The 22,658-nt window shown below is 33.9% G+C and overlaps 1 protein-coding gene across 1 annotated transcript in view; it reads left to right on the top strand.

The window, feature by feature from the left end:
• LOC137921344 (membralin-like) overlaps positions 1-22,658 on the top strand; it is a 92,871-nt gene that overhangs the window by 59,483 nt on the left and 10,730 nt on the right. Inside the window, exon 10 of the mRNA XM_068764051.1 lies at positions 22,391-22,490. Coding sequence (XP_068620152.1) covers positions 22,391-22,490 — 100 coding nt within the window. The remainder of the gene's footprint in view (positions 1-22,390; positions 22,491-22,658) is intronic.

Genomic DNA, 22,658 nt, shown 5'->3' with positions numbered 1-22,658 from the left:
TATAATACAATGATAATGTCCACTATACTAAACTTTATAATAAATAGACTTAGGATCGAAGAGAGGATTGATCCCGGATAAGTGAACATATGTCTAAATTCACGAGGTAACCGGCACATCCTAATATTCTGAAATTTATATAAGCCCGCATGGTAGATCACTGGTACTTTTATTTCAACAATGGAAACTTCACAAACTTTGTGGCTTGTTTAATGACTGCTCCCCAGAGTGTCGTAGATAATGAGCTTTTAATTGAGGCCCCACTCGTACAGAACCGTCGACTGATACGCTTAATTTCATTAGACCGGCTGATTATATTGTCCAATGTCATTACTTTATTTATCAGTTTCCCTCGCCAGTGTTTTACAGGTTGCTAATATCTTATAAAGAAACATTACAAAAAACACCGATGTTTACTCATACATATAATAGTAATATACTCGTACATACAATATTTCAATTTAAACATTATGGCTAACATCAAATTTTACTTGCTTCTAAATATGAGTTAATATAAAAATACCACTCCTATGTGCAAAATTCTTGAATGAGCACAGGTTGCACTAAAAGTTTTGAGAATACCAAAATGGAGCTGGGTCAACTCGTTAATTGTTTTTAAACAATTTTGTCAATCTGTACAATATTGCATCGTTTGAAACCATTTTAAAAAGCAATGGGTCAACTCCTCTTTTGGGGAAGATTTTTTTTTACTTTAAGAAATAAATGGAAATCACACAGACGAAAGGTGATCTAACAATTTCACACCCGCCAAGTTGAATGCTTAGTTGTTCGCTAGACCGAGTGCGCTGGTTCTTTGTCCTCATAAGTGCTTCCTAAAAGTTATAAAATAGTACCCGTAGACCGTTACTGCTTTCTTATTTTCAAAAGCAATTATTGCATAGTAGCCTGTTCCGACCTTAAGAATGAGGCGATCTTCTTTCTCTCTTAATTTTTGTATTATTCAAAAGTAAACAGCCACTGTGAAGATTGTTTCTTGTTGTTAAAATTATAACAACTTCTTCAAAATCAATTTGTTATATTCAAAATCTTTCGGCAATATTTTTCGTGTGTACATTTTAGTCTTTAACAATATTACCTCTGCTAAAATAAAATATAAATAAACCATAAAATAAAAACCAAAGTTCACACGTATTACAATTTCAAGTATAGTATTTGAAGCTCCTCTGTCGAATTTTTAACATCGTTTTACGACACCGATCAATGCGACGGCGTTTTTAAGCTTTGGTAAAAAAAGACATCTAACACAAAGTTCCCTAATACCTATACTATCAGGAAAAAATTTTTACTTTGTATTGTGTTTGCTTTCTACATGTAGCCCAAAACTTTGATGTTAGCTTCATTAGCGGTGAAGGATACTTCTCTGTCGCCATTGAGATTAGCACGACCACGTTTAAACTAAACCGTTGTAAAAAGTAGCATGTGATTAAGCTTTATTATTAAAAGCTAACAGAAGCCTACCGAGGCTTTTTTGGTGAATGAAGTGGTATCACGAAAATTGTAAAAAATCGTGCAAGAAAATTTTTAACTTGTTAAATACAAAATCGAGCTGGAATTTGTAAAATAAATAACAGCGGTGTATAGGATCGTAAAAAGTTCTTTTTTCGAACTTTAAAATTAAATTCAACAGTATTTTTTATCCAGCCAGTTTTAAAACTTTCAGTGTTACCAACCAACATGTATTTTTTGTAACAATATTCATTAAAAATTTCTTTATGATGTTTCATAAAATATTTATTCGTTTATGTATATTATCTATGATAAACTAAGGTATTGATAATTTTTATCCGTTTTAAGAAGAATGGGCCAGGAGACCCCATTTTGGCAAAAACTAGAAACAAATTGAACTCCTTTAAAATGACATCCATCAACATTTAAAACGTAGCTAAGAGAATTCCAAAGAGGCTTTGATCTGAGAAAAGCCTGCAAAATAGTAGTGTTCTTTTTGGTAACTTTTTTCATAAATATCCTTTATACAGTAATTATATCAATTCACTGTCAAGCTTGTCTCCTAAAAAGTCCTTTACACTATAATAATTTTTTTTTGTCATTTAGGTTATTTTTTATTTATTTATTTCATCGTAAACTATAAACAATAAATGTAAAAGTATTATTATTGCGTATTAAAGGTATTGTTCATTTGAAAGTATTTACAAATATTAATTTTCTCCAACAAATTTTTTTAGGCAATATTTATAACTAACATGATGAAGTTTCTCCATTTTACTTTCTTAAGCGTTATACACTTGGGAATGTCGAGTCGTCATTGGTCAAGAGAACTTTCATTTGTTTTAGGAGGGAGCGACTGACCCACCTATGTTTACAGGGCCTGTTTGACCGCTTTCTTTACGGTGACATGGTGTTGGCCTCAACTACGAATAATCTAGGTAGGGCGTAAATTGATTACGATTGGACATATACACTCGGCCGTCAGGTTAACAGTGGTGTAGTATACAGACAATAGATTATTGTCCAATTGATAAAATGTATACATGATTGATTATAGGTGTGAATACTTTCAAGAGGTAAATGTATAGGTCATTTGCTATCAATGAATGTTTGGTACATCCTTTCCATAAATCAATTGTTTTAGGAATAAAAAATAATGTAAAGATAACAGTAAAAAATGCGTTTTCAAAATTCGGTTTACTACAAATTAAAATATTTTTTTACTATCTGTCCCACCTGCCTTTGTACTGTTAGAGGTTATTGGCCTGTCGCATTTCAAAAAAGATGCGATGTATTTCATAGTTATTATACAGATTGATCGGGAATTGATGTGAAAGCTTTTTGCTGACGAATGAGCTATGTATTTTAAAATATAAGTATATGTAGTAATCAGACTTTTCAAAACATTTGTTCCTGTATTATTTATTATTTCCGAAACCATTGATTTTTCGACAGGACGCACCGAACATTAAATGGCACCAAAGGAGGTATACATTAACCCTTTTAAAACTTATAGACCTATGAGTAGTCATCCTGTATAATTTTGCTTAAGAAGTTCTGGCCGGGAACGTGTAGTTGGTGTGCTAAGTGAAATTTTTTACAGTATTTGCGGGCGGGGTCGCAGCAGCGCCTCGCTCCCTATCCCTATGATTTCATTATTTGCTTTCAATCAGCATTGTGAGCCCCGCGTCCTCCCCATTCAGCCGGCGCTGAAGCTCGCTCCACCTCGAGCGAATTTTGTTTGGTTTCGTTTTCGGTTGCTATTTGTAGTTGAATTACGGATGGTTTTCACGTTGTTATGTGTTTTACTATTTTTGATATACAAATAATGACAGTGATTTTTACGGATCAACCTACAACTTTGAAAACGTAAAGGCTTACACGATAGGGTTAAAGTAAAAAAATACAAATTATACTAAGTATTAAGTTGTAACCTATTTATTATTTTGCACAAGAAGTTCTCTGTATATGTATAATCGTTATACAATGCAAAGCTACTGCAAATAGCATTGGGTCTATACCTTACAGATAACCTTCCTGTAATAGAAGCCATCGCTTTTTAGACATCTTTCCACGAAGATTGGTTTTGGTCTCTAACTTTGAGTATAAATTTCAAGTTACATGAATGTTTTTAGAATTTTAAATATAAACTTATATATATTAAATATTACTACTGCTGGTCAATTTTTTGTTGCTTTACGTGAAACTATTTTGAGAAGCAATGGCCTCACTTTCCTTTATGGGACGTTTTTTTTCGGTTTTTCGATCATTGCTCCCGTTTCTTTCACATTTTGAATCGGAAACATTTGACGTAACTTTTCTTTTATTTTGTGGAATGTATAAACGTCACATGGTGTAAACACGGTACTGTGAGGAGTATGAGCCAACAATTCTACATGCTCTACACTCAAGGGTTGTTCGTTTGTTTGTTGTCCAAGTGCCGATGCGTTGTCCTCATGAAGGATGGCTCTGCTACGTAGCTGTAATTTTCGAATAATTATTCAATACTACGGGTAAACAAATACCTGTACAAGTACCTGTTGTTTCTGTTTTCTTGTGTTCGAGAACAACTGTTGCATAATCGCCTGATTTAAAGATCGAAGCGATCATTTATTCTCTACGCTTCTACTCTCCTAATTTATGTAGTTGAATCTACTAAAGGAATCATCTGCTGATATGATTGTCTTGGTTTTAGGATAAGGGAACAATACATCCAAGTTTCGCCTCCTGTGACAATGTCAAATGTATCATTTGGCCAGTGCCACGAATTTCTTGAATTTCAATATTATATTCAAGGTATTACTTAATGCGATTTCGTGCTTCAATCAAAATGTAAGTTATCCGTCTAGCACAGAACTCCTAACGGCTATAAGATCAAGCAAAGAATTTAAATTTGCTCAATTCGGCTGGTCGGCCTCTTATCAGAATTAATCGCGTGACGTACAACTTCGATTGTAGTTTCAATAATCGTTTTTGAAGGACCTCTCTCATGCGGGTAATCGCTGAGATTAGTAAAACCACGTTTAAAACTGTTAAACTGATTGTAAATAGAAGCACAAAATGGATGCTTTGTTAAAAAAAGATGAGCAAAGTCTATCGTGATTTTGTCGCTGACTGACACCATCACGAAATCCTTAAAAAGCGAAAATTGCAGTACTTTAAAAACACAATGAGCTTACTTTCTAAGTTTTCGCTAATTTTTGGGAAAAATTATTACAGTATTAGCAAAGATTTATCTATTTTCGAATTTTGAAATGTTTTTTTAAATATATTATTCAAATTGACCATTTTTAAAAACTCTATTTCATCTGCGTATTTATTTTTATTTATCATCGATAAATTTAAGAAACTACGTTTGTTTTATATAGAAGTTGTAAAACTAAAATCGTACATCTGAAAATAATTGAATGGTGTATAATGCGACATCCTTATTAAGGAGGAGGATGTTTGCGCCGGCGGAGCGTGAAGTCGCGCTACCAATTACGCTACTCGTAAGGTCTTACGCACGCTGAACCCGGAACATGGAACCGCGTGTTAGATGTTATTCACGTTTTTATTCCCCTAATAATATAATAACAATCAACGGAACGTTCTATATTGTTAAAATAAATATGTGATATTGTATGTTCGTTATTTATGGCATGAATCATCGCCGCTAAAGGACCAAATGTTTATTATTTCTTATAAGTAATAACTGATTTGAAAGCCCGATTAAGGAAAGTTTCAAATACGAAAGCTAAATACATTAACGAAATTTCAGTATCACCATATCGCTATTCGCCAACGTACAGGTTGCAGTATTTTACGTAAATTAAATAAAATTTGTAATGAAAAGTGAAATTTTTGTAATAAGTAATATCCTTCTATTAATTTTTATTAAACTCTCATCGGCCTGGAATGGAGTAGGTGTAGGCATCATCACTAGAAAGTTCCCTCGTTGCGGCGCCTTACAACTGTGAAACAATATTGTTTGCCTATTACTCTATGGCGGAAGGAATAGACAAGTAGTATTCAACAAGACGGCTTCTTTTTAGAGTTTTAGAAAATTCATAATTCTTTTTTCCTCGAGCCTTTTATTTTCTACCTTATAATCGTTAATTTACATTTAAACGAATGCTTTGCGACCCACTGGTGACCCCTAGCGTCTACTCCATTCGAGTCAAGTCAAAATCAGGAAACAATTTTTATAAATTATTTTTGTAATTTACATTGTAAAGTAAAATGCGGTAATTTACACATAACATTTAAATTAGTGACTTAAAACGAGTAGTTTTAGCCATACAGTAAAAGACCCAAAACCTAAAGTTTTTATTTTATTTGAAAACCACACCGTCCTTCAAGACAACATGGCCACGTGGCTCATTTCTGTGTGCATTTCGTTTGGTAGTTATAACATGTGGCTTATGAAAAACGTTTCTTATGAACCATATAAGCGGCTTACGGGTGAATCCTATAGCTTAAATGGTCCAGTAAGAAAGATGGCTTACATAAAAATACACGATTTTCGCATAACGTTCAATGTGTTTTGATTATTCACCAAAAATGTTGACATGTACATAGCTACAGTAATAAATTGTATGGTATCCGCAACACTAAATTTGCATACAATTTTCACGCCTCGAACTCGCAACCACATCGACTCCATTAACTGTCGACTTACGACAATTGTTGTCGTTTAAGGATCGGAAGCCGATCGCAATATCGGCGTCGTATTGGAATTATCGTTTAGTGTTATGCGCTGTGACAAGGAAAAGCTCTCCGGTGCACGGGGCGAGCCCCCCAGCGCCCACCGACGCCGCGGAGTGCTCCAGTCTACGCTGCATTTGTGTTTACCTCTTGCTTATGCTTCTTTGGCTTTTTTTTAATAACACTAAAATTTCACCTCCAGAATCCAAGTTGCAATATGTTACCATTTAGTGAACGTGTTTCTCATCTCATTTCTTTTTTATACAAATCAAAAGGTGTTGTGTAATCTATACTCAATAAAGTTGTTACTAGATTTGATTAAAGATATCTACGACGGAGACCAATATTATTCTACAAATTTTATCGATGATTTCTGGTGTGGTAACTTATTTTAAGCGACCTCAATATATTGCATAACTTGTGGTGGTACGACCACAATAGAATTTAGAAATCCACGTCTTAATTATTAATATTAATGGTGCAGATTTCCGACGGTATCAATTATACTTGGTTTGATCAATACACGAATTTACTTTTTTTTCCACTTGTTAAAATTCAAGAGGTTGTCTGACAAGCTGTTAAACACAAAGTTAATGATGCAGCGTGCTCAAATGTTGACAGTATACTTGTACGGCAGCAGTGTTACAGTTAAAGTTACTACGAAGGAAATTCAGAAAGTCGGAAACCATCAAAAACAGCCTTCGTATTCCATTTGAACGCCTTAAATTTTGTAATTAGGTGCGGTTACCTTTGTGTATTTTTTGGTGGATATAAGATGGTCTAAGATCATAGATGGCGTGTTCGATCTTCGACAGGCGACGTGTAACTGAAACGAGGTGTTTATGAGATCACTACTGCGACGATAATGTCCTTACAGTCTCAATGTAAAGAAAAAACAAACATTAAAAATTTATTATTCTATTAAAACTTAAACATTTTTCACGTCAGCTGTCTAAAGATACTTTATACATAAAACCACAAAATTATTTATATTATAATGATCAAGATACAACTTTTAACAAAGTAATTGTGATTTGGAGTGTAGTTTTCCCTGTGCTGGGTTTAGTTTGTGTACAAACAAACAATAACAAAGCATCGCCTGCAGCCGATCTTTGAGCCAATGTTTGTGTTTCCTATTCAAGCTCCACATCAATGAAGTCTTTATTTAAAAGGAACATGCTACTTACGTATTGTAAATTTTAATTTGCACCAAAAAAAAAAACAGTGTCCACTGCAACCTCTCATGCTTTAGATGTTTTACGAGAAGTTTACATTAACTATTACTCGAAAGAACGACTCGTTTTCATTGTGACACAATATTTCAAAAGGAATGAAACTTTGGCGGCGGTCCCTGTTTGAAAACTTTGCGCTAAGTATGTTCGGAATATTGAATATACTTCTTCAACTGTAAGAAAGCAGCTGAAAAATTCATGGAGATTGGATCAATTGGTAATTTTAAACTCATTGGCCTTTGTATAAATGCTTTCATATTTCGGTAACAAAGAATGGGAAGGGTGGTAAGGAAATGTAAAGTAGCATTTCATCTCTTTCTAGACTACAAGACTGTTGTAAATTTTATAACGCTCATTTCAAATTGTACAGTGCCGATATGCCTTTTAGTAACTAAAACGGACGCTCGATAACATTCGTAGATTTACTTAAATAGGATAGAACATATTTAATTTTAGGGCAAACTAATCTCAAACGATGAAACTTAATATCGCCTTTGGAATCGTCCGAATTTTCGCATTTAAATATCTAGACAATCTGTAGATGAGTTTCGAATTTATTATATTATTTTTAGTAGGTAAGTTGATAGTTTTATGATTCCGTATTGTATTGGGGTACAACTTATTAAGAGGTATTTATAAGTGAATCGATTTCAAACAGCTCGCATAAAGCGGACATCTTAACAACAAATATCTAAAAATAAGCGTAAACTCATGTGTATTGCTAGAATTTTCGACAAAATTTACGTCGTATTTTTTTAAGAGAGCTATTTTTTGAACTCGATCAGTTCCTTTTTTGTTAGCAACTATGTACGGTATGACAATACCATCCCGTGTAACTTCTCTGAATTACCATGTAATCGATATAAGACGTCTATTAAACATAAACTTCGTCTATTAAAAAAAACCCTGTATTGTGAAGTGTTTTTTTAGAGACATTAAAGCTTAGAAATGAAATGCTATACTAAAGTATTATTATGTTGTGAAAGGTATTTTTTTTTTTGTATATATTTGTGCGTGATAGGGGTTTATTCTAAAAAGGACAACAAAACCTTTCGTTAAGTTAAAGTGTTAAATTAATAAAAAAAAAAAAAAATAATTACTCTGTTATAGAAAAATCTAAAATAAATGTTATAGTGGCGGAAGATCTCTTAGGTAAATCGCAATTCCAATTAATTCGTTTCAGCCCAAAGGCGCCCACTGCCAGGCATAATGCCCCCAAAGATTTCTATGAGGGATACACAATAATCGCCACGCTTGGGTTTGCGATTGTTGTATGGTATTATGGTACGCAGAGAACACTGTTGCCCATTTTCTAAAAACATGCGAGTAGTGGCAATCCTATATAATTAATACAAAAGTATGAATTATATAAGATTATAGTATCGCTTGATTATCAGCATTGCTGCAATAAATCTGGGAAAATAATTCATTAGAATTTGATGCAACAAAGTTTAACGTAGGTTATAAGGATAAAAACATAAAAATAAGTTATTGTTACTTGGGGGCCTAAACACGTCAGGAGCGAAAATAAAATATTTTCATAAAAATCTATTTGTCAATACGACAGCTTAATATGACAACAGCACTATGTTTTTAACCATATCAAACAATTAGTTTTATGAAATTCGCCTTTGTATAATATGCACAATTTGGTTATTTATACACGAAACGGTGTGATGAGTGGTTATGACGGGTTGTAACAGATATTATATCTAACTGCGAACGACTGACGTTACGATAGAGTTACTAATTAATGATATATACCTACAAATATTATGATTGTTATTTATTATTTTTAATTGTACTACGAATCTTTGATGAGATAATTAAAAGTTTGAGATTCAGAGTCTGGCATTTATTTTAATATTTATATTTTGTACAAACGTCATAAAATAAAAATAACAAGCAGTAGGCAGTAATGACTTTTTCTTGTAATACAGCTATGGTTCATAGTAGTCCAATTTAATAACAATTTTATTAGTGGATATTAATTCAAATATATATAGAAACAAGAAGTAGTGAACGACCGCAAGCGCCGGGCCGCTCAATAACAACTCTATTTATCAATCAAGTAGGTCTTGCGATATACACAAGGCTCGGTGCGGTGCGCGGAGGGCGTCCAGCTGAGCGTCGTGACGGCGCCGCCCCCCGCCGGCGATCATTGCCCGCCATTATCCCTCCGGTATTAAGCCACTTAGCTCAATCATGATTAATGTTTTACCGAACGCGACCCGACCCGGGGCAAATAGAAAAGTTATTTACTCAACGTTTGTAATTAGGCATTCACGAGTCGTAGTCGCGCTGCGGGCTGTCTGCGCGACTTTGTCGCCGGCTAGACGCAGTCTGCACTGCGCCTTTAGTCGCCTCGAGTTCATTTCGTTTGCATCCCTCTGTTTTCGATATTTAAAACACTTTGCAAAAAATCGTTATGTTATCAAGGCACCGTCATATTTGAATTTGTATCAATTATAATAAAAATATACATGATGATTTGTTAAAGATTTAAAGGTTTTATTAATGTATAGCTCTTTAGTATGCAAAAACTTTGTTCCTTTTATGCGCATTTCCTATAATCACCTAAAATATGTTTTTATTTTTTCTATTGGAATGCCACAGGACAATAACTTTAAGTGCTACAGTCTGTAGAGACAGATTGAAAAAAAAAACGAACGTACAGGAAAACTCACTTTACTATGCCGTAATCCAAATTTTTTTAATAAATCGTTATTTTCTTTAATCAATCTTTATAATTATATTTTACAATAATATATTATTTTATATTATTGGAAACCATCGATTTTTGCAAAGGGTATACCGTACATTAATTGATGGCAAATGACAGCTAATCTCTTAATAACTTCTACACCATATAACCAATCATCCTGTATATCACAATTCGTAATAAATATTTAAATTTTCCTGACTTACTTTTGTCTTCTCTAGTGTAAAGGGAATGAATTTTATGTCTGAACAGATTCAAAACGGAACATAGAGTTGAGCAACTTGATCCTGTCTTGAGAGTAGACGCGTTTAAAACGTGTTATGTTCTAGTAAAGCAATAACGCTACCTTCCGGTCTGCTCTGGTAGAACCCATCCTTGACTTCACCAGCAGGCGCTATTGAATTTTCTCGCACTTTGGATGCTTATTTTTATTTCATTTCACTTTTTATAATAAACTAATGAAACAACTATGGGAAAGTGATACTTGTTACTGTTGTGCATAGTGATGTTTTTCTAATGGAAATTTTAGAATAGTTGATATTGTGTACCATTTGTTGTGGTTATCTTAATAACGGTAGTCGCGGTTTGGTTAGGCCTCCCCTTGATAGAGTCGCAGACAAGGTCGGCGAAAGCTAGATGCAGGCATCGCAGAACCTGCCTTGCAGTGCGCGTCTTGAATATGATGATGATTAGGATCTTGATAAGATAACCTAAAACACTAGGAATATTTCAACTAAAATATTTAACCACTTCGGCGCAAGCGTCGACTATAGTAGATGGCCACAGAAGAATACGCACAGCCGGCACTTCTGCCGCGCGATGCTTCGCACAGCGGCACTGAGTCCGTCTTGCTCATTACAAATTTGTGATGACAGTGTTTTATATTACAAGCGGTATATGCCGCATTACGTTCACCTAATATTATTACAATAAACTGTAATTGCATAGATACTTTAAAATTTCTTGGTTGACGACTATAGTCGGCCCTTGGCTGTGGGTATGGTTTTGTGGCCAACAAGCACCGTACCGAAGTAGTACCGCATAAAGTGTCATTTTGTCGACTGAATACTAACCATAATCGTTACTTTTTTAACATAAGTCTAACATAATAAAAAAGTACATTTCCCGATATTGTTAATGGGAAAATCAACATATTAGTTATATTATCGTCGTCATTTAAGCCACACAGACGACTACTGCAAGGCGTAGGCCTCCCTCAAAGATATCAATGAAGGAATATATTATAACCGCCACGCTTGCCGGACGGGTTGGCAATCGCTGCGTGGTATATAGAATAGATATAAGACACTGCTGCCTATCCTCTGGTATCTTGTTTGTGAGAAGTGGCAATCGTATATAATTAATACTGAAAGTGTAAATTATTTAAGGTTTTATGCAGGGGATCGAAACCGCGACCTACGATCGCAAGTTTTAGTTCTCTACCGCTGGGCTACCTCTGCTCTAATTACATTATATAACATTAGATAGGTATTACTGACTGCCAACTCACATAATATCAGGATATTTAAGCCCACTCTTTTGTTGCTATTTTCAAAAGCACTCAGACGTCTTGAGAAGTTATTTTAAATTTAACAGGTTGCCAGTAATTACCAGGAAATTCATTTATAAGAATCTATTTTAGAAGTCGTTTTTGTCGAAGCTGAGCACATTGAAATGTTTTCAAACCTAATTAATCTTTGTTTTCATCCATTGCGAATGTTTTTTTTATCCTCGGAAAGGATTATTTAAAAAACATTCAGTAAAAAAATTGTTGAATGACCCAATTATTGTTTTTAATTGGGAAAATATAATCATTTACTTTTTCTTAGGATTAATGTAATACTTTGAAAATAAATGTTTAGTCGGTTTAGTTGTAGCAATAGTACGTACAGTGCGTGTCTGATGTCGGCCAAAACTTGCCTTCACTGGCTGCGAGCCGCACTAGGCGATGTCTCTCCGTCCACACCTGTCGCGGAGCTCAATTCACGTCACGAGCACAGCCGTTTTGTTTGCGCTTCCACTCGCTTTAATACGTAATTTGCTGTGAATGCCGCGAAATTGGCACGCTGACAAGCCGTCTGCGATTGAAAACATATCAAATAAGGAACAATTCAGTCTTGTTTGCGTTCGGTCTTTATTGCATGCTTTAATTATAACATACAATTTAATTATATCACGTTAGGGCCACCAATATAAGCATTAGCGGATGGAGGCGATTTCCTTATTAATGTTGAGGTCACCAATATAAACGTATCGCGGGTAAAAGTGAATTGTCACCCAAAAAGTATCTATTCTTTCTTAATAGTAAGGAAAATAATAGGAGTAACCGAGGTTGCATGTATGACGTATTTACTGACAATTTAATATTTCGACCCGAATGCAATGATATGACTGACGGTGTCCGAATTCAAATCGGCGTTTGATTTTGCATTCTAACGCGCAAGAATGATTTCAAACTAAAAAACATTGTAGCCACAGTGGCCAGCAATACGGAAAGTTCTCACGTGAACGTTACGCCTATAATAATTACTACTTGTCCGAAAGTGTAGTCAAAATTTAATATCATACAGTATTAACATTTTTTTTCGTTGAAATGATCTGTGATATTAAATTCAGCTAGTAAACAAAGCTGGAGAACCTCACTGTAGTTTGTAATAATATCTTGTACAGTCCTGTATCATTGCGGAAGTAGCAATTTTTCCGTGACATCCGCCTCCCTGCCGCGTTGCCCCCAATTTCCGGGCGTTTTCTAACATTTTCTGTTATCGATATTATGAATAAAGTTCACACATATTGGCCAAATGAACAAAATTCTTTTGTAGTCATAATTTTATGTAATGCAATTCACTACAGATATATAATTTTAAAAGGGGTGAAAGTATAGCTTTTTTGCTGTTAATTAGTGTATTATTTAATGGAATCAGGTGTTACCTCGCGGAAGTCCATCCTAAGTAAGAAAAGGACCAATATTTAGCCACTTCCGCACATGCAGTGGTAATCGTGCAGTAAAGTGCACCGCCCGCCAGCCCGCTGATAAATGCGTATGCGGCAGACGGTGCACTTTATTGCACGACTACCACTGCATGTGCAGAAGTGGCTAAATATTGGTCCTTTTCTTAATTAGTGTATTGTACATACTATCTAAAAAGCAGCGGTGCATTTTCAAAATTCAAATTGATACATATTAAAATTAATTTTTGTTTACAAACTGAATTAGTGCTTCGTCACATTCCAAGCGAAATAATAATAATTTAAATGACATATTTCAGAGTCATCACTTTCTATAGGAAGATTGGAAATTCAATGGCTTCAAAGCTTTTTGCTGACAAAGTAGCTCTACATTTAACCCATTAAAGCTTTTACAAGTATACTCAATTGTTCTGTATAGTGATCATACAAAACTGTCATACTGATATAAAAACATTACTACCGACCTAGAATCAAAACTTATGTCAGCTGAAAAGGAGATAGAAAATTTCGTTTTCAAAAAAGTCTATTCTTGTTAATTAAAATAAAATTAAACACGCGATGATCGTCTGTAAATCTACTTTAAGTAGAACTGTCCAGAAAACCAATAATAAAACCAAGCTGGACTTTAACAATAATACATCTTACAGTCGTCGAGCAAAAAAGATATCACAAAGTAACCATTCACCATTAGGTTTACATTAACCCCACACGCATTACAAGAACTAACAAACTAATGAAGATCGTCCACACACGCACCTGCAACCAAGTACGCAATTGCAAACGAGCGCCGACAAACCAAAACAATGCCGACTCCTCATTTTTACATGTAATAAAAAACTATGTATAATAGCACTTCTACAAAGGCGAAACAGAATTTTAGGAGAGACAGTGAATTTTTAAATGATAAATTCTTATTTTTGGTTTTGTATTATTATTATTTTTTAATTTTATTATAATGACTATAGTGACTATAAATTTAAATTTGAACAAATAATTAACATTATTTTTTACAACTACCTACATAAAATTTTTTCGCTGGCCAGAACCCATTTGGACTATATGTTCTCTTTTGTTATCACCATATTTGACATGTGTTTCACGAAATAAATGATTTGTTTGATTAGTTAATTATAAAAAATAAGCTACCTATCTTTTTAAAACACTGCACTACATGTACAATGAGTGTATTTTTGAAATTGTGTTATATTAGTAAATAAACAAAGTCCCCTACAATGAAACGATAAACCTTATTAGGTACTAAACGGTATCCTTATTGGAGATAAAGTCTTTCAAATATGAAAAAGAGTTTAGTAATGACATACTAAATAGTTAAAACAATTCAATTCAGAATGCTATCCAAAAAAGGCCCGATTACAAAACCTATTTAATAACATTACAATCAATTAGTTTTTGATATTTTTTTTAAATCATGTCGTATTTGTATAAATAAATGTGAATCAAACGTGCATTAGAGGTAATTCAATCCCCGCTCGGTCACGCGGTTCGGGAGTAGCCATGACGATGCTCTCAACTCTGTTATTAAGCTGTTCGCACAAACAATATGCCACAAATTGGGTTAACTTACTAATAACGGGGTCGTGCCTAGGGTTGGATCAACAGTCCATTGAGAAGGATGTCAATCTTATCTAACATTCCCCATTTATTAGACTTGTGATTTGATTTTGTCGAAATTAGTAATCATGTTTACAAAAACGAACTTTAGAGGGAAATGTGTATTATGTTTACTTCAAAGCCTAAATGTGAACGTGAGTTGAAATGAACCTGAAGCCAAAGCGAAGAGAAGTTCGTGAAAATTTCGAAGTTGTTGCGTTGTTTTAGAAGGGAGCATGGAGACATGCGTACGGCTTCACACCGCGATAGACCCGCACCCCAGCAAGCAGTCAAGCAAACTGTGATATCGGTTAATATTAGATGTTATTTCTAGTGTTAGAGCGCGGTACGTCATTTATTTCTCTTAATTCATATATATATTCATCATATATTCTTTAATATTCTATTCTATAATGTGTAACGGTATAAAAATAGTTCAAGAAACCTTTATTCAAAAAGTAAAAACACGTTTATTTTTACTTACGAAAAATTTATTTACGTGTTTTCTTAACTATTAGTATTATCAAGAATGGGGCGTTTGGTTATTATATACTCGTGGTGTATTGTATCTAGAGTCTGCCATATCTTAATAAAGTAAATCTTGTATGAAAAATATTTGTTATCCATTTATAAAGGATATCATCTTACCTGAACCAAGAAGACTTCATTTATCCTTCGTCTTCATTGTGCACCATTGTGTTTGACACTGAGAACTTAATGGACTGCCATATTCAATGGTCTTTTGACTCCTGTCTGATGTGTATTTACACGCAATGTGTTTTATTTTATAGATTATAGTATAAATAATGTAAATATATCAATTATTTAAGGTGGTAGTATAAGAAAAATTAGGCATATTAGATAAATTCGTTGTCTTTATATATATTAATGTGGATAACGGCGGGAATTTTATCATCATGATTTTACGCTGCACAATGTTTCATCTTCTTATAATTTGTATAATAGATTTCTCGTTTTTGGTAAGTGGGATAGTTTGTATCATCTATATGTCAGCCGATAGACGCCAACTGCTAGGCATAGATCACCCCCAATTACCACCACGATGACTGGTAATGCGCTTCCCGAATCCAGTGACTTCCATTGACCTTGACTGTGGTTTGACTAGTTTGTATCATTTGCTCAGTATTACATTAATAGTGTCTGCGTCGACATTATGTAACAATGTGGCATCTAGCAGGAGAAACGAAGAGTAGGTTGGAAACTGATTACTGAACAAAGACTAGGCTATCCTTAGGCGCGGGCTAAATGCAGTCCCCTGACCCGAATTTCCTGTTTGTTAGAAAAAATGCATTGACCACGGCGACTGCTTTATGTTTGAATTTCCCGATGTCTATATACAGATAAACGTTCATAGTTTTTTAGTGATTAATTGTCCTCTAGACGATATAGCGTTTCACTTATTGTACTAAAGACGTGTTGTGTGATCCGTGTAATTATTTTTTATTATTATAATATTGAGAGTTGACGAACTTAGTAAGTAGTTCGAATAAGATTTATTTTTCAAAACTTTAGGGGTTTGAGCTCGCGCCAGTGAGACAAGATATATGCGACGCGGTACAAGCGAGATTCACACTCGCTGCTGCTGCGAGATTATGAACACCTGCGTCACGATACGACACCCAAAATGTATTCTTATTTTCAAGCACTAGTACTCATTTTTACTGTGTACGTTCACACTGATATCGAAAACAAAGCCTAAGTGGACATTCTCTTCCCTTTTCAGTGCGCTCTAAAGATCATATTCGTGCACGAGACTTCTTAGAAACCACACCGCCATAATATTTCAACTCTCCTCCGAGAAATAACAATACTCCGCTCGGAAGAGCACTTTAGTGGCAAACTGGAACAAAGAAAGCAATGCATCAACAACATAACATTATACTTGAGCGAAAAATATGCTCTGGTACATACGACACGCAATATTAAAGTTTTGATTTTAGTTATATATGTTATTTTGCTATTACAAGACAAAGTGATATTGTTGTGCGTTCTATGCAATTTTTGTTTTGCTACTTTCACACCTTTCTAAGAAGTTTTTATTCTAAAACTACATCATCCTTTATCGGTTTTGAAACGTCAATCAAAAAAAAAAAAGAAGAGCATTCAATTTATTTAGAAAGAGCTCTAAATATTGTATTTTTTACCATTCTTCTATCACTAACATCAATAGGGTATCCGGTGGCAGAATTCGGATTTCAAATTTAAATATTTCATTCTTCACTTCACGATTACCTTTATAATCTAATTTAAAAAAACAAAATCCGCACTCACAATTTGAAGCGCTACTACTATACGGTACCATACGGTAATACTAATTAATTTTGGCGACAAATTGAGGTTAATCGTGAGTTATTATAGTAAGTCACAGCCTGCTTTTTTTTTTTGGAAAAATAAGAAATAAAGGCGAAATATAAAAATGAGACACACCAGGCGAAGGCGCAAGTTTTGAGTAACTAGTATTAAGTTGCGGGACAATGGCGAACCGTCGCTTATAATCCTTCGCAGGTGGCGGACTCGACTTTCCATACAGTGTGATATGCCCGGCGACAAATATCCTGTGTGAAAAATGCAGATGCTTTCTATTCATACGTTTAACTTTTTAGATATATTTTTTTCATTTATTAAACGTTTACGTTGTTTGTTACTTAATACAAATATCCAGAACATTTACAAAACCGCTTAATTTTTTAGAAGATATGGACAGTTAATTTGGTGAATTTACTAGTTATTTTGTTCTCGCGTCGTAACCCTCCTTACTGAGAGCCGTCGCCTCCACAAATGTTTCTTGGAGGTTTAGATCCACTCTCTGACTTATAGACAATTAACTCCTAAGGTTTGAGGATGTTGTTGGGTTACTTGACCGCCGTTCGATGATCAGCGTTGACTGTTTTAGGGTCTGATGTTGTCTCTTCCTGTCCAATTAGCATCAACACGGTGGAGTTTATTGTCTTATTAGTCGCCATGAGAAGTAGTGATACTCTTTACTTCAAGCAATTTTTATTTGATGCTCGAATATAATTTGACACTAACTATGGGAAATAACGACAGCAATTTTCGAGAAGTTGAACAAAGCCCATCAATGAACACAATATGACCCTTTTAGTTACGGATATCGGTGTTTCCTTTCGTTACCAAGTAATTAACTTCGGATTTTGTTTATCGTTTTCATAATAAGATTTAATTATGTAGCTAATTAGTAATCAGATAAATAAATGTTTTAAATAAATATGTAAGTAGTGTATATACGCGTATCAGACTTATTTTTTTAATATAATAACGTAATGAATGATTTTAAAGAAATCATAAGAAAATACATGAGTGTAATTGTAAAATCTTGCCATTTGTTTAGCTGCAATGGTCACAGAACAATAGAGAAAAAATCTTCATAGTAACGCGTAGTTGGTGTAGTGTTCATGTATTTTGTAATCTGTTAATTCCAGTGTTATTTTTCAAAATTGCTCTTCGCCTCAATACTCTGTAGTGTATAAACATAAACCAAACATTCAGTATTTATATACGATCCACAGTGTGAATAATTGTTAACATTTGTTGTTACAATGTTATTGAAAAATAAGCCTTGTAAAAAAACCGTAACTCTACGAAAGTATATTTATTATTTCTCTTTTAAAAGATTTTGAGGGGTGGTTGGATGTTAGCGGAGTATATCCGTTGTCCGCTCCGGGGTGCCTCGTCCGGAAAATAATGCCATTTCCGATGAGGACCCGCGGGGCGTGTCGACAACGAGATTAGGGAAAAAAGACGGGAATTTAATAACACCGTCGACACACGTCTTATTTTGCAAATAAACATCGGTGATACGAACCGCTGCCGCTGCCCATGTCTAGTCCGCGAGTATGTGCATGTTACTTTTTCATGTAACTTTTTCAATAAATCGTAATATTATTAATAATATTCATCTTTTCGAGAGAATTATTGTTCATAAATCTATGATCTGTCTAGTGTAAAACAGTATGTCAGTATTCTCACAACAACCTTTACTGGTCTACAAAACAGTGCGATAAAGCAGTCTTTTGAATACTTTCTCCTAATCTATATCGAGATCCCGTCTAACCGCAGTAAACTGCTACAAATTAACCGCAATTGTCGAAGTCAATCGTAAGTTCTTGTATCGATTAGTAACACCACTAACTTCGACCTCTTGACAATCCTGAGTTTCATGATATTTAAATTTAGTTGGAAGAATGTGGTAGACAATGAGTATTAACAAATTTAATCTTAGAAATTAAGTAAGTCTTCTATCGAAAAGTTGTCTTAATTTTTTATTATCTTAAGTAATGTGGACAGTCAATTCATTTGAAAAATCTTTAATTGAAGTTAACTAATCGTGACATGTACAAAAGGCATAAATGTTTACACAGCTGATGATTACATTAATGTAGTTTCTTTTAAATAGCGTTTAAATTTTATTCCCGTGGTTAATTTCAACTTAGTTGAATTCTCGTGACGATACATAGAGATTGGAATTATTGTCTGGTGATTATTTTTATTTGAATTGGTTGGCTATGCCGGCGTTAACGTAAAAGAATGCGCGGAATTTCATTTCCGTTGCGGATTCATGTGGTACTATTCGATTGCAGCGTGTTTTTTAGATTTAGATTTTTTTACGTACCATTGTGTACGATGGAATTTGTGGCCTAATCTTGATATCGAATACGTATTTATCAATTATCTGTATATTAAAACTTACATTAGAAACTGTTATCTATAACAAGACTTTAACGCCCATATGTAAAGATGTCTCTACAAGACGTAAAGATGTCTTTACAAGTATTATAAAATTGAATAAAATTAGTCATGATTTGCTATGTAAAAATATCACTATGTGTACGTTTTATGTTAATTTTTACGAATCTAAATTGGATAAGCGAGCGCAGATTTTTACAGTCAAATTTATAAACATTTATGTTTGAGAATATCATATCATATCAATATTACAATACTACCTGTACAAGATAGTAATGTTTTTACAACCACTTAGCGAACTATCTTCATTTTGATTTAAGACCATTTTATTTAACTCATTACATTCTGTGTACTTAATAAAAAGAAAATCGCTTCGGTGATTTCTTAAAGAAACTGAGTTTGCAATTTCAAAACTGAAGATGTAGCGCATGAATCACTTTGCGCGCTCGTCAGGTCAACCTATATTGGTAATGCTCAGCTGCTCTTGATAATATTGTGTTATACTTTATCGAATTTGCATGTTTTTACTGAATAATATTCCTTTGGCGCAGTAGAGATCAAAGGCCAAGAGAAAAGTGATTTCGCACTGAGTTAGTGGATCGAGATTCGTTTTCGTCTCTTCTATCTGGCTTCTGTATAATTTTGATGTAATAAGGAAAATTGTAAATAGACAGTTAAATTTTGATATTTTCTACTCTCTCAGGAACAAGCGATTCTGCTTTTTAATTTATATTTCTTTTACCAGTTTGAAAAGTAATGATAAACTTAATGTTTTATTTTAAAATCATATTATGTAATCTTTCAGTGATTGAAACATGGTTAGGAGAACTATAAACTTAATTTGTAGACTATATGTGTAGAAGCCATTTCAATGCCAGCTAAAATGAAACTCCAACGAAAATGGCACATTTTACAATAAATAAATATGTATCACTTTGCTTAAAATTGCACTTCGTACGTTATTACGATACTTTTCAAATCAACTCAAACATACAGATTTCAACTCAAAGATATAGGGCCTTGTTACTTTTCATATAGTATTCTTTCTTCCAATGCACAATGTACCACGTAGTCGTGGAGCTGCTATCTTGTTACTGGTAAACTACACTAAATAGTATGTATATGTTTTATTAATACTTTATTATTAGTATACTAAGTTGACTATATCAGGACAATAATTCCAAAAAATGCAATTTTCATGTTATAGAGTGCCGTGTATATCCGTCGCTACATGATTTATACTTTTAGGTGAGGGATAGTTTTCGGCTCAATAATATTAGGAGAGAGTCACTTATGTCCTCTTAAACTGTTGTTTAGTGCGAAGGCAAGATTTAGCCGTTTGATCTCAAAGTTGGTAAGCTTGTAAAACCGCTTACGGTTAGTTTCAAGAATCGTTTCCTTGACATTTCTTTTTGAAATATTCCAAAGCTACTTTTGCACATACTTGCTGCTACTTTTTTCGATTACTTATTTATGTTGATAAAGTATATTAAGTGGCTCTAAATTGTATTCAAAGTATTTTTTTTGATGAATTTGATGCAATGATGTGAGCGCTGTTAACTGTTTGGTGTTATACAGCTCCATCGAAATGAGTTCGCGGAATAAAGGTCCGGGAACTATAGTTTTTTTTTTGAGTCAATATATACATTTCTATCAATGTTACCTGATTGTTTCTAGGCTTGTCATAGAACATCAACGAAAAACAACTCGCGTAAGAATACCTTACTACTTACCACAACTGAAGAAAAATTGTATTCCTCGGCGAATATCGATTTCAAATAAAATCGGAACCTTTTCAGATAACGAGGTGACATATCCCCTTTTCAAGGGTTCGTTTGCTACCCGTGCATTGAGAATTTATCCATCGAAATAAGGAGATAACGAACCTAATGGTTAAAAGGACGAAATATAAACGCGATATGCGATTGGCTCTGTCTGCTTCCTATTGACAAACCTATTCTATTCTGCTAATTCTACCGACCTTAAGTTATAATTCAGGGCTACTTTATTCACTATTATATTCTTTGCGAACTGTTTGCGATTATTGCATTTTTTATTTGAGTAGGCAGTCTGCATACGCATACAAGTTAAATGATTATAAGTGTAAAAGCTTTTAAGGTGTGAATGTATAGTTCATTTGTCAACAAAAACCTTCAAAGCCTTTACAACTATTTCCGACATAAAGTGATGATAACTCTGAAATTTGTTATATTTTCTGTTTTGAAATGTGACAGGCCAATAATTCCTGGAAGTACAGAGTCCGGTCAAGGAAAGATAGTAAACATTAATTAGTATTAATATGTAGTCATATGAATTTTATTAATGCTTTTTCTTACTACATTGTTATATTTATTAATTCTGAATCCATTGAACTTTGGACAGGGTGTAACGTACATTAACAGCAAATGAGCTGTACAATAATGTGTGTATAAAATTTCTATGAGTTTTTACACTTATAAGTAATAACCCTGTACATTAATACATATTTTTCATAATTGCCCTTTCTAAAAATTAATAAAATAATTAAGACACTAAAAATATATTGTTTCCAACTTTATGATAACTTCTCTTTGTTCAAACACAATAAGAATGTTTTGGAACGTACGATCACATACGCAAAGAAGTGAAGTGATTTTCTCCAATAGGGCTTTAACGAGTTCCACCCGCCGGGTGAGGATACTTGTTGCTTTTCGCTTCAGAAGGATATTGCAAACACTAACAAGAATGTACTCTGCACTACTGCCAAATTCAAATTCATTATTTTCGTATTTCTAGAATGTTTTAAAATACTTTAATTATTAGTATAATTTGCGGTAATACTCATCAAACTTCGATCAAATAATCAAAGAGAGCTTTTGCAATGGTTGTCTGAAAAAATATCAATCAATTTTTGAAGACGACTATTACATTTTTGTTTAATAGTATAAGGGTGATGCCTTGTTTGTTATATTTTATGTTATTTTTTCATTGTTCGCAGATTTTTCTACCTGTACCACTTCTCGTTCTATGCCTATCACTACCGGTTTAACGGACAGTACAGCAGTTTGGCCCTGGTAACATCGTGGCTCTTCATACAAGTAAGTATATACAACAATATTTTTCCTTATTCATTAAATCCGTCTTATTTTATTATTACCACCTGTTTAATGATGTATTGCGTAGTTAATGAAATAAAACAGTTTTTATATAAATATAACGAATATACCGTAACGATTACCGTGTGCCGCCGCCCTAGCTTAATATAT

Source organism: Battus philenor, unplaced genomic scaffold (genome assembly GCF_028537555.1).
Source record: "Battus philenor isolate CCGP_79_NKW_IND1 unplaced genomic scaffold, ilBatPhil1.0.hap1 SCAF_19, whole genome shotgun sequence".
Taxonomy (NCBI): domain Eukaryota; kingdom Metazoa; phylum Arthropoda; class Insecta; order Lepidoptera; family Papilionidae; genus Battus; species Battus philenor.
The sequence above is the reverse complement of the archived record's forward strand: the minus strand, read 5'-3'. Positions and strand labels throughout refer to the sequence as shown.